The 13166-nt window shown below is 39.1% G+C and overlaps 1 protein-coding gene across 8 annotated transcripts in view; it reads left to right on the top strand.

Moving 5' to 3' along the window:
• Window positions 1-13166, top strand: part of HECW2 (HECT, C2 and WW domain containing E3 ubiquitin protein ligase 2) — a 321128-nt gene that overhangs the window by 238369 nt on the left and 69593 nt on the right. For all 8 annotated transcript variants that reach the window (XM_042949536.1, XM_042949537.1, XM_042949535.1 and 5 more), the window contains one exon: window positions 9747-9881. In XM_042949536.1, coding sequence (XP_042805470.1) covers window positions 9747-9881 — 135 coding nt within the window. The remainder of the gene's footprint in view (window positions 1-9746; window positions 9882-13166) is intronic.

The raw sequence follows: 13166 nt of genomic DNA, 5'->3' as shown, positions 1-13166 counted from the left end.
TCAATCTATTTATTAATTCTAACAGTTTTTTAATGAAGTCTTTAGGAGTTTCTATATATATAATTATGAAATATGCAAATAATGATAGTTTTACTTCTTTCTTTCCAATTTGGATGCTTACCCCCCTGTCCCCCCCCCCGCCCCTCCCTCACCCCACCCCCCGCCTAACTACTCTGGCTAGGATTTCCAATACTATGTTGAATAAAAGTGGTGAGAATGGGCATCCTTGTCTTCTTCCTGATCTTAAGGGAAAAGTTTTCAGCTTTTCTGTCTTGAGTCTAATGTTAGGTGTGGGCTTGTCATATATGGCCTTTTTATGCTGAAGTACATTCCATCCATACTCACTTCATTGAGAGTTTTTATCATAAATAGGTGTTGAATTTTGTCAAATGCATTTTCTGCATCTATTGAAATGATCATACAGTTTTATCCTTCATTTTGTTAATGTGATTTATCACACTGATTGATTTCAGATTTTGAACCATTCTTGCATTGCTGGAATAAATTCCCCTTGATCATGGTATATGATTCTTTTGATGTATTGTTGAATTTGGTTTGCTAATATTTTGTTGAAGAATTTTACATCTGTATTCATTGGGGATATTGGTCTGTAACTTTCCTTGTGTTCTGTCCCTTTCTGGTTTGGTTTTTAGGTAATGTTATCCTCAAAAAATGAGTTTGGGAAGTGTTCCCTCTTTTTCAATTTTTTGGATGAGTTTGAAAAGGGTAGTATTATTAAATCTTATTCAAATGTTTGGTAGAATTTACCAGTGAAGCCATCTGATCTTGGATTTTTGTTTCTTGGAAGTTTTTTGATTACTGATTCAATGTCCTTAACAATAATTGATCCAGTTGTATTTTCTATTTCTTTATTATTCAGTCTTGGAAGATTGCATATTTCTAGGAATTTACCCATTTCTTCTATGTTGTCCAATTTTTTGGCATGTAATTACTTTTTTAAAAATTTTTTTTAGAATTTTTTATTTTAGAGAGAGGGAGAAAGAGCAAGAGAGAGAGTGAATGGGGGGAGGGAGCAGAGGGAGAGAGAGAGAAAATCCCAAGCAAACCATGCTCAGCATGGAGCCTGATACGGAGCTGAATCCCAGGACCCTGGGATCATGACCTGAGCTGAAACCAAGAATCAGATGCTCAACTGATGGAGCCACCCAGGCACCCTGACATGTAATTTTTTATAATTCTTTTGTATTTCTTTGGTATCAGTTGTGATTTCTCCTCTTTTATTTCTGATTTAATTTATTTGAGCCCTCTTTTTCTCCTCGTCTGTTGTCTAGTTAAAGGTTTGTCAATTTTGTTTATCTTTTCAAAAAAACAGCTCAGTGAAACTAAGGTCTCTTTCTTCTATTGTCTTTTTAGTCTCTATTTCATTTATGTCCTCTCTTATCTTTATTATTTCCTTCCTTCTACTAACTTTGGAGTTTGTTCTTTTTCTGGTTCTTTTGGGTATACAGTTATATTGTTTACTTAAATTTTTTCTTGCATCTTGGAGTAGACCTGTACTGCTATAAACTTCCCTCTTAGAACTGGTTTTGCTGCATCCATAGATTTTGGTATGTTTATTTCCATTTTCATTTGCCTAAAGTCAGTTTTTAATTTCTCTTTTTCTTTCTTCATTGACCCATTGATTGCTCAGTAGCATGTTGTTTGATCTCCACATATTTGTGATTTTCCCAGTTTTCTTGTAATTGATATCTAGCTCCATACTATTGTGGTTGGAAAAGATGGTTGATATAATTTCAAACTTCTTAAGTTTATTGAGAGTTGTTTTGTGGTCTGGCACATGATCTATCCTGGAGAATATTCCCTGTGCATTTGAGAAGAATGTGTATTCTGCTACTTTAGGATGGAGTATTGTATGTATGTCTATTAAGTTCATCTGATCTGTTGTGTCAGTTGAGGTTAGTGTTTCCTTATTGATTTTCTGTCTGGATGATCTATCCATTGATGTAACTGGGGTATTAAAGTCTTCTACTAGTATTATGTTGCTTTCAGTTTCTCCCTTTAAATCTGTTAATATTTGCTTTAGGTACTTCTGTGTTGAGTACATAAATATTTATCAATGTTATGGCTTCTTGAATTGACCCCTCTATTATTATGTAATGTCCATTTTTGTTTTTTGTTACAATCTTTGTTTTAAAGTCTGTTTTATCCAATGTGAGTATAGCTACCTCAGCTTTCTTTTGGCTCTGTTTGCATGAAACATCTTTTTCCATCCCTTCACTTTCGGTCTGTGTGTTCCCTTACATCTAAGGTGAGTCTCTTGCAGACAACATATATAGGTCTTGTGTTTTGTTTTTTGTTTTTAACCATTAAGCCACTCTGTCTTTTGATTGGAGAATTTAGTTCATTACATTTAAAGTAATTACTGATAGATGTGTACTTATTGCCATTTTGTTTATTGTTTTCTGACTGTTTTGTAGTTCCTCTCTGTTCTTTTCTTCTTTGCTTGCCTTCCTCCCTTTGTGGTTGAATGCTTTCTGTAGTGTGATACTTAGATTCCTTTCTCATGATCTTTGTGTATCTACTACAGGTTTTCACTTTGTGGTTACAATAAAGCTCGTATATGGTAGCCTATACATATAACAATGTGTTTTATGTTGATAGCAAGTTAAGTTTGAATGCATTCTCAATCGCATTTTTACACCCCCCTCCAGACATTTTACATTTTTTTTTAACGTTTATTTATTTTTGAGACAGAAAGAGACAGAGCTTGAACGGGGGAGGGGCAGAGAGAGAGGGAGACACAGAATTGGAAGCAGGCTCCAGGCTCTGAGCCATCAGCCCAGAGCCCGACGCGAGGCTCGAACTCACAGACCGTGAGATCGTGACCCGGGCTGAAGTCGGACGCTTAACCGACTGAGCCACCCAGGCGCCCCACATTTTACATTTTTGATGTCACATTTTACATCTTTTATCTTATGTATGTTTTAACTAATTATTGTGGTTATGGTTATTTTACTACTTTTGTTTTTCAACTTTTATACTGCCTTTATAAGTGATTAATTCTCTTCCTTTGCTATATATTTCAGTGAGTTTTTTCTGTTGTATGGTTTCTTATTACTAATTAGTGCCCTTACTTTTCAGCTTGCAGAGCCAGTTTATTGGTAGTAAACTCTTTTAGCTTTTGCTTGTCTGGTAAATTCTTTATCTCTCCTTCAATTCTGAATGATACCCTTGACAGATAGAGTATTCTTGCTTAGAAGTTTTCCTTTTAGCATTTTAAGTATATCATAGCGTTCCTTCTGATTGGCAAAGTTTCTCCTGAAAAATCTACTGATTATCTTATGGGGGTTCCCTTTTGTATAACAAGTTGTTTTTCTCTTGCTACTTTTCAGATTCTCTGCATTAGGGGCATTTTCAGCCATTATTAACTCAAATAGTTTTCAGCCCCTTTCTCTCTCTTGTCTCCTTCTCGGATCCCCTAAAATGCACATGTTATTTTTGCTTGATGTTGTCTTACAGGTCCCTTAAGCTATCTTCACTTTTTAAAATTTTGTTTTCTTTTTGCTGCTCTGTTTGAGTGAGTCCCACTACCCTGTCTTCCAAATCACTGATTATTCTGCTTCATCTAGTCTGCTGTGGAACCCCTCTAGTGTATTTTCAGGTATCGTATTCAGTTATTGTTCAGCCATTGTATTCTTCAGCTCTGTGACTACTGTTTGGTATTTTCTGTCTTTTATTGAGATTTTCTCAATGTTCATCCATTTTCCTAAATTTAGTGAGCAACTTTTGACCACTACTTTGAACTCTTTATCAGGTAAATTATCTCCATTTCATTAGCTGTTGTTTTTTGTTTTTTTTTCTGGAATTTTATCTTGTCCTTTCATTTGGAACATATTCCTCTGTTTCTTCATTTTGTGTGACTCTGTGTTTGTTTCTGTGTTAGGCAAAACAACTGTCTCTCCTGGTCTTGAAGGGTGTCCCTGTGTGGGCAATGAACCTTGTCATTTAACCTTGCCCTAGTTCTCAGTCGTCTCTCATGGTGCCTGTCCATTCATTTCAGCTCCGTGGGGTTCAGAAATGCAATCCCCCCTGGTTACTGGAGCCAAGTACTCAGTGGGTATCCCCTGTGTGGGCTGTCTACACCTACTGGCTTTGGGGAGCTGGGAGGGAAGCTGGGAGTGGGACAGGGCTGCAAAAGCAGTAAGAGGGCTTAGGGTGCTCACTGACTGCCTCTGGCCAGTAGCAGTAGCAGTGTCAGGGAATAGGGCACCCACCTCTGCCTCTGGGGTGGGGGTGGGAGTTGGCCCCAGCAAATTAAAGTGAGAGTGCAAACATGGCACCCACCAGTACTTCCACTCCTGGAAGGAGTCCCAACAGGCTTTTGCCCTGTGGCAGATGCTTTGAGATTAATACATGAATTTCTTCACATATGATCTAGGCTCTTAACAAACTGCTGTTTTTGTGCTGGATCCCAGGGCAAGTGAGTCTGCACACAACCCTTTTCAGAGCACAATGTCTGCTCCCTACAGCCCGATGATTTTTCTGGATGTAAGTCTTGTTGGCTCAACAAGTCAGATATTTTGGGAGTTTGTCTCTCCAGTGCAGGTCCCAAGGAGTTGGGTGCCTGACATGAGGCAAAAACCCCTCACTCCTCAGGGAGGATTTCCATATTTGTGAGACGCCTCCCAATGGTTGCTACACTTGGGGGTGGGATTTTTGGCGAGATCTCTGCTTCTACCCATCTCACTGTGGCCCTTTTATCCTTTGTTGTGGAGTAGTTGTTCAGTTCTCTTGTTTTTTTTCCGGAGGGAATTGTTTTCTTATGTAGCTGTAGATTTGTTGTGTCTGTGGGAGGAAGTGAGTTCAGGATCTTCCTGTGCCACCATCTTGAACTGCTGATTTCTCCATAGCTCTTTAGAAGAAGATAGAAGATTTGACCTTCTTTGTGGAGCAGAGTTACAAGTGCTTTTTGTTTTATTTTGTTTACATGGTCTTTTAATATGGATTCCTGGTTTGGCAGAATGTTAACTGGAAACAATTTCAAACTTCTGTAACTTAGATTTGTTGAGCCTGAGGTTGGTATTTCTTCACAAATACTGATGACTTTTTCCTTTCTTAAAATAATAGAAGCTTAAAAAAATAAAAAGAAAGAATTGTGTAAAGAGAGAAGTGTATTTTGTTTGGCCTCGCTAAAATACCACTTGGCTCCAACCAGCCCGTATTTCCTGACTCGACCATGCCCTGAAGCAGTGAAAGGGAAGAAGTTTTTCAAATGAGATTTGAGTTTGTGTATTTGCATTCCTTTCAGTTTTTGACTGTGTTGTTAGTCTTAGTTGGTCCAGCACTGTGAAGCTTGAGTCAATTTCCTTAATAAAACTTAACAGTAGGGAATCCATGTTGTTCAAAATTTGCTTTTCTATGGCTAATCTGAAAAAGACTCATTTTTTGATAGTTGTTTTTTTCATGTAGTCTACATTCTCAGCATGCCGTTTATCCACATAGAATTTATAATACATGTTAAATGCTTTCATAAATAAAGGCAGGTGATTCAAGAACAGTGACATAAAAAGTGACCCAAATTAAAAAAAAAAAAAAAAAAAAGTACTAGGTCAACTTCATTACTGGCTTGAACTACTTAGGATATCCTGTGGGAAAGTGATCCACTTTTCTGACATAATTGATTTGTGTGTCACAAATAGAAATGGCAAACCTAAAATTGGCCCAGGAAGTTTTCTGTGCTTTTCTCTCTATTTTAAAGTAGAATACATTTTTCACAGCTCAACTGTTACCCGAGTGAGTGGTTACCTTTCTGTGGAAATAGCAAAGCACCAAGGAAACCTGTCCGTGGTCACACAGTGGGTGGGCAGAGTCAAAATGCATGCCAAGTAATTGTGTCTTTGTGCTGCATTCCGTTAGTGCTCTACCAATGTGATTTTGATAGAGGTCTTAATCAAGGTCTCTCTCCCCAAGTACTTGGCAGAGTTAAAAAAGCATGTGTAAACAATATGCACATTTGATTTGACTCTGAAACTGACCTTTTTGTGGGATACAAATAGCACCTATTCCCCACCCACAGCCATACCTCCAACTGGTTAGTGATGCAAATTATGGAAATTGTGTACCGTTTGCTGTCTGGCGTTAGTAGCCTTTTCAGTGTTGAAACAGTGTTGAGGCCCAGCACTGTGAATGGCTGTTATTGCCAGTCTAATTCAGTAAATACTTGAATGCTTTCTAACATCACGTACGATGTGAGGTGCGAGGGGAGTGGGAGGAACATGAAAAGGAAAAGATAGGGAGCAGAAAGCAGAATGGAAACAAAAAGATATATGAAAAGGAGACAGAGGGGAAAGAGGTACTGCTCATTGGGCTTTAGCGTCAGACAGAAAGGTAAGCTCAAGTCCCAGCTTTACAGGTTCCCAACTATACATTTTATTTAAGTCAGGAACTATTATCCAACTATATTGAAGCTGAACAACAATGAGATATCATTATTTATCAAATAATGAAAATCTTTATTTATAATGGTGGTTGCTGGCTTATGTGTTCTTCTGTGTTTTTAATTTTACAAAGACCATGTTTCCTTTGCATTGCAGAGGAGACTTCAGTGGATCAATTAGGATTTGGTTCGGCTGCACTGTGACAGAGACCCATACAAAGTTTAATATACAGGATTTTATTCACTCAATAAAGGAGCTCAGAGGCAGGCAGTCTGGGGCTTTTAAGGTGATTCCTCAAGTTGTGAGAGCCCTGGCCCCTTCCATTTTCTGCTCTGCCATCTTTCTTTCATCTTTATGGCTCAGTGTGGCTGCTGGAGCATCCTTATCTCAGGGAACAGAAAAGATGAAGGACAAAAGGAGGGCTTGACTTTGTAAAAATCTTCTTGTGAGGAGGTTTCCCAGGAGTATCATGTGACACTCTGTTTACATCTCATTGACCAGAACTTAGTCTGGGCCACACATATCTACAAGGAACTCAGGAAATGTAGTTTCACTGGTTCTCCATTTTTTTGAGCTTCGTTTATGGAATACAGCAAGAAGCGTTGTGATCCTGGGAAAAATGCCTTAGACGTTAAAACTTATTATTAGTACTAATAATAGTAACATTTAAGAAGTTATAGGCACTACATGAGAACCATCTCATTTAACCGTCCTTTGATGTAGGTGTTACTATCCCCATTTTACAGAAGAAATTGTGGTTTAAAAAAGTTAAGTAAGTAGTTTGTCCAAGGTTACATTGCTAGTAAGTAGTGGAGCTAGCTCTCAGAACCAGGCTTGTCTTTTTCTAGATCCCAATAATTTGATTATTATTTTGCCTCCCACATCTCGAGTCTTACCTTGGTAGTTTATTCATATCTACAATGGGATGTTTTAAAAACTCCTATTCTGTGGTTTTATATTCTTTAGCTCTCCACGTTTTTCACCTAACACACACACACACACACACACACACACACACACTCACACACACTCACACACACACACACACACACACACACACACCACACACACACACACCCCTCATTGGTTTTTTAAGATCTTTAAGTATTTCTATGCTTATGTAAAAGAATGTGACTTTTATTACTTGATTAGTTCATTGTGAGTTGTCTCTGTACTTTGGTCAAGATACTAGCATATTAGAATTTTTGACAATTTATTATTTTCTAAGCCTCCAACTTTCCCCCAGATGCAGTCCCAAAAGCTACCGGGTATAACAGGATGAGTAAGAAAGAGTCCTTATCCTCAAGGCATTTACAGTATAATTCTTTAGAGAATTGGTTTTAGACAAGCCTCTTAACATCAAATTACACTGTGACACTACATGTAAATCACAGCTGACCTAGATGTGCACACCCATTTATCCTTATAATTATAAGTGCATCATTGTTACCTCTAAATGGCTACCCATCTCTTCAAAACATTCCAAGGAAATTAGGTAAATAGGCAATTCTATTTTAGTACTCTTTGTATTTTTCCCTTAAAAAACATGGCTTATATTATTGTTTTAGTAATAAAAACTTTAATAAAGATACATGGCTGATTATAGTATCTATTATTTTGAAATGCCCATTTGTAAAAATAATTTAATTTCTATTTTATGACACTTTGAATAGTGGCAGAAATGATGTACAAGTATATTAGAAGCCCAAATCAAATGGGGACCAGTATGACATTTGGGACCAGAACCTGCCAATATAAGCCTATATAGAATTTAGCATTGGTGTATTATTTTTTTACAAGATCAGAGAAGACAGGTGTTCCACCTGACATGTTAGGAGAAAGAGAGCATTACCTAGGGATGTGAGGCTGATGACATCATCTCCTACAAGACTTCCATTTAATTCAGTCTTTGTACCTGGAAATCGGCTATGGAAAGAAGGGACTGGCAAAGATTCTCATTCTGTATATTACTCTGCTTTGTTTTCTAGTGCACCTACTGCTTAAAGTTATTTCATTACAAAAAAATAATTTTTTTTCCTATTTGTGGACTACATTGTTTCGCCTGTTTCCTGATTATGTGTATACAGAAACATTTTATTTCATAATGGGAAGGTGATTGATTTTTTTATAGATATAAATATATCATCTAAACCTGGTATTTGCCTAGGTGTATTCATTCCTAGACTTTAAGGTACTTTTTAAACTGAGCTCCATCAGTTTAAGAAGTCCGTTCTTTTTTGCTTAGGTTATTTGGCATATATCATGTGCCCTGACACTTGACTTACAGGTTAAGTGTCTCCTGACTCTCCTAATCATCTCTCTTATCTTGATGACTTAATTAACTTTATCTGATCATGGAAAACTTACATTTTCTAATTGTCCTGGAGATAATGGGCTTTGTTACTACCTAGAGTGAATTTTACTTTGAAGACTTATACCATTTGGCTCTTAATAATAAGGATAAATAGCACTGGCTTAGAGCTTCAGAATTAAACAAACACAAAGAAACAGTTTGTACTCATTCATGATTTCTTGTCATCAGGGATTCTGCAGTAAACACAGTAGAACATGATTCCTCCCTCCTTTCATGTTATGGGGAAATAAATGTTTATTATGAATGAAGCAGACATGTTTTTATACAAAATCTATAGCTCAGAGAAATTAAGTGACTTGCCCAAAGTTATTGTAGGTGATAGAATTTGTATGGATGTGTGTGATCAATGATTAAACTGGGAAGGTAGATGGGAAGGAGATTTTAAAGTCTTGGAAAACCTCCAAAGAGTTGGAATGTTTTTTTTAGATAAACACTGGGTAGCCAGTGGAAGCTTTGGACTGGAGCAGTGATGTAATCAAAGCAGTCAGAAAGAATATTCTGCTACTGAGGTGCCAGCTAAAGGAATACGGTTGTAGAGGTGTGGAACAAGAGAAAACTCTGAAATAACGGGCTGGTCATCAGGCTGGGATGAAAAAGTAGAGAGGGCACTACCCTGGGAAAGTGGAGAGACTGGGGCTGACAGCATGGGAGAGGAAAAGGAGCAGTCAATGATGGTGAAGTTTTAGGTGATAAAAACTTCACAATAACCACGGATAGCAGTAAGAGCTTAATGAGAAGCCCAAATGCCCTTTCATATGGCTCCTTTCTCAGATCCTATCTTTGATGACTGTTCCTTAGAGTATTTCCTAAAACCAGGAATAACGTTCCCCAAAGATTAAAATTAAAAGGAAATGGAGCTAAGATCGTTACTCAGAAGTCAAAATTGGGACTTTTCCTGAATGTATCAAATGATAGGGCAGCTAGGACAAGTGTGTGGCACGAATGGACTACTGATTGAGGGGATTGTTTCCTAGGCATTTTTTGTCGACCACAACTCCCGCACCACCACTTTCATCGACCCCCGGCTCCCGCTGCAGAGCAGTAGACCCACGAGCGCGCTGGTTCATCGGCAGCACCTGACCAGGCAACGCAGCCACAGTGCAGGCGAGGTGAGTCACGCGCCTTGGGGATGGGCCTGCGGGTTCATGGGAGCTGCAGGGATGTGGTGGTTTGTGGAATCTCTTATCGTTTTGTTTTTCCAGTTTGATTTAGAGATTATCATTTGGAGACTGAAAAGTGCTGGAATGCTGGCAGGGCTTCTCTGAAAATACCCAAAGCCTAATTTACACATTTTAAGAGCTAGATATTTGAAGAAAGATGGAAGAAATGAGAGAATTTTTTATATTCAGAAGATGGTGAGAGAGAATTCTCCATGTAGTGAAAGGTTCAAGAGAGGATGGTGGTAAACCCTTTTGCCCACCTAAGGACAGCTTCAGAGGAAAAAATAGGGCTAAAATTCAGTGACATATGGGAGGTTTTTTAAGTGAGGTTTGCTGGATTGGATTAAAGTCTTTAGCCAATGCTATGGGTTGTGGTGTCCTCACTAATAGTCTTTAAAATCATGATATATTGGGGCACCTAGGTGGTTCAGTCGGTTAAGCATCTGACTCTTGATTTTGACTCAGGTCATGATCTCACAGTTCAGAGGTTCAAGCCGTGCATCAGGCTCTGTGCTCACAGTGCAGAGTCTGCTTGGGATTCTCTCTCCCTCTCTCTCTCTGCCCCTCCTGCTCTCTCTCTCTCTCTCTCTTAATCTCTCTTCCTCTCAAAATAGATAACCTTAATAAAATAAATAAAAATCACAATATATCTGAGCATTGATTCATGTACTCTAAGGAAGAGAAAATAGGCAGAATTAAGAATTCCTAAATTACTGAATTACTTGCTCTACTTTACTGGCTTGCAGTGACCTGTGGTAACCACATGGGGGCTCTCTAATAGCCTAACCCACCCCCCACCGCCCCCACCAAGACAAAGGAAATAGTCTCTTCCTGTTTCCCTTTTTCTTTAGCAGCTTAAATAAAAGGAATGCTTTAGGTCAACTTTGTTTCTCTTTAATACTGGCTTATGTGTTGAATGTATGTCATCACTTGGTAAACATTGTTTCTAAAGATTTGCTTAGGCAAAAAGACTTAAGATTCTTTTCCTGCGTTCCTTTCTAGGTCTATGTGCATATTCTATTTTCAGTGTTACACTATAGGTCAAAGAGTTTTGTAGACTCTGTTATAAGGAAAATTACGAATGCGATAAATAACTGGATTTGATTCATCAAAATTCTACTCTTGGAATTTCCCCTCGTGATTTACAGACTTGTGGGTTTGCTGGTTGTATGTGCAGAATATACTTGAGAAGCTCGTATAAAAATGATATATAAATCTATTAGAAGATGAGGTATGCACAAAAATATTTATGTTTTATGAGTAACTAATAAATCTTTACTTTGCTGCCATGGAAACCATTAGTGGTGACCTGGATGATGCCAACAGCATTCATCCTAAAAGCAGAAAACACACCTCTCACCTTTGGACTTCGTGTGTGATGTGTATCATAATTAGGGCCCTGCCTGACTTTATCACAAGGCCAGTGCACTTTAGCCACTTGTATTTTTTTTTTTTTTTTTTTTTTAGCCACTTGTCTTATCTTGACTTCACCGTATGAGCCGGCTGCTTGGTCTGGTCAGGTCTGCATCAGATTAATAGCTGTGCTCCTTTTGCTTTCAGTTCTTCTGCCTCAGAACTTGAGTTATTTCCATGGTCTAGTAGTGGCCTGTTGTGGGAGAGGGATCCTAAGGCACACATTCAAATGCAAGTGAAGTTATCTTCTCCTGTTGATGGAGACTGAGTGGTAGAACAGAGCTAACCCCATAAAGCCTCAGCAGTCAGCCCCAGCCTTGTCAGACCATTTATGGGAAGGTGTTTTCTGGCACAGCTGTCGGAAGCCCGCACACCCTGCCGTGCTACACACATTTATCTGGCCTTGCCCACCATCTAAAGGTCTCCTTCGAGGAAGGAGGGTGTTGAAGAGAAGACATTTGGCTGTTCTGGGAAATAATGACACATGACCACGTCCTGACAGGAGGGAAAGTATATGTCCGTGTATTGAATGATAAGTTCTGTGACTGGCAAACAAGGTGTAGTTAATGATTGAATCTCCTCTGAGAGTGGCTGACTTCGTTCTTCAAAGCCAATAATTCAAGAGACGCACAGCGAGCAACTTCGATTATACACATGAGTCTTTCCATCTACTCTCTTATACTCATTTAGCAAACATTACAGGTAGTAGAAATTTTGCTGTATCTTCCATCCAACAAACTAATTCTTACCAAACACGTGCAGTGTAGAAACACGATGGTTGAGGTGAAGGATGCCAATAACGTATGTTCCTTGTTCTTATTAAGGAGAAAATGTGTGAAACAAACCATAATACAAATGAGTAAAAATATGAATGAGGGGCGCCTGGGTGGTTCAGTCGGCTAAGCATCTGACTTTTGCTCAGGTCATGATCTTGGGGTTCATGAGTTCGAGCCCCGTGTTGGGCTTTGTGCTTACAGCTTGGAGCCTGGAGACTGCTTCCAATTCTGTGTCTTCCTCTGTCTCTGCCCCTCCCCTACTCACACTCTGTCTCTCTCTCTCAAAAATAAATAATAAGACTTAAACATTTTTTTGAAAAAAATACGAATGAAATGCTTTATAAAATGTTAATGATGGCGGCTGCTTAAGAAATGTATACCAAGTACTTTGGGAGGTCAGAGAAGGGTGCATTTAAAGTCAGCTTGAGGGGCAGCTGGGTGGCTCAGTTGGTTAAGCGTCTGACTTCAGTTCAGGTCATGATCTCACAGCCCCATGTCAGGCTCTGTGCTGACAGCTCAGAGACTGGAGCCTGCTTCGGATTCTGTGTCTCCCTCTCTTTCTGCCCCTGCCTCGCTCGCACTCTGTCTCTCAAAAATGAATAAATGTTAAAAAAAAAAATTTTAATAAAGTCAGCTTGAAGGGAAGGCAAGGTTTCATTGGGGAGGGGGGTTGCTGTTTGAACTACACTCTGAAGAATGAGTGAGAGCATTCTTGAGGGATAAACAAGCAGTGTAGGATAAGAATGGTAGTTTTAGTTTTAGGGCCTTTAGAAAAACCCCTCCCCAAGCACCTAACACATACGATGTGATAAAATGGCTGTGAAGGTTTCGATGGGTGGGAATAGAAGCTCTGTTTTCTTTTCTTTTTTTTTTTTTTTTTAATGTTTATTTAACCTGAGGTGGGGGGGGGGGGGCGGCGGAGAGAGCACGCGAGTGTGGACGCACATGAGCAGGGGAGGAGCGGAGGGAGAGGGAGAGAGAATCCCAAGCAGGCCCCAAGCTGTCAGCATAGAGCCCTACGCAGGGCTTGATCTCACGAGAACCA

Source organism: Panthera leo, chromosome C1 (assembly GCF_018350215.1).
Source record: "Panthera leo isolate Ple1 chromosome C1, P.leo_Ple1_pat1.1, whole genome shotgun sequence".
Classification (NCBI taxonomy): Eukaryota; Metazoa; Chordata; class Mammalia; order Carnivora; family Felidae; genus Panthera; species Panthera leo.
Note: the sequence above shows the minus strand (reverse complement) of the source record. Positions and strands in the feature narration are given on the sequence as shown.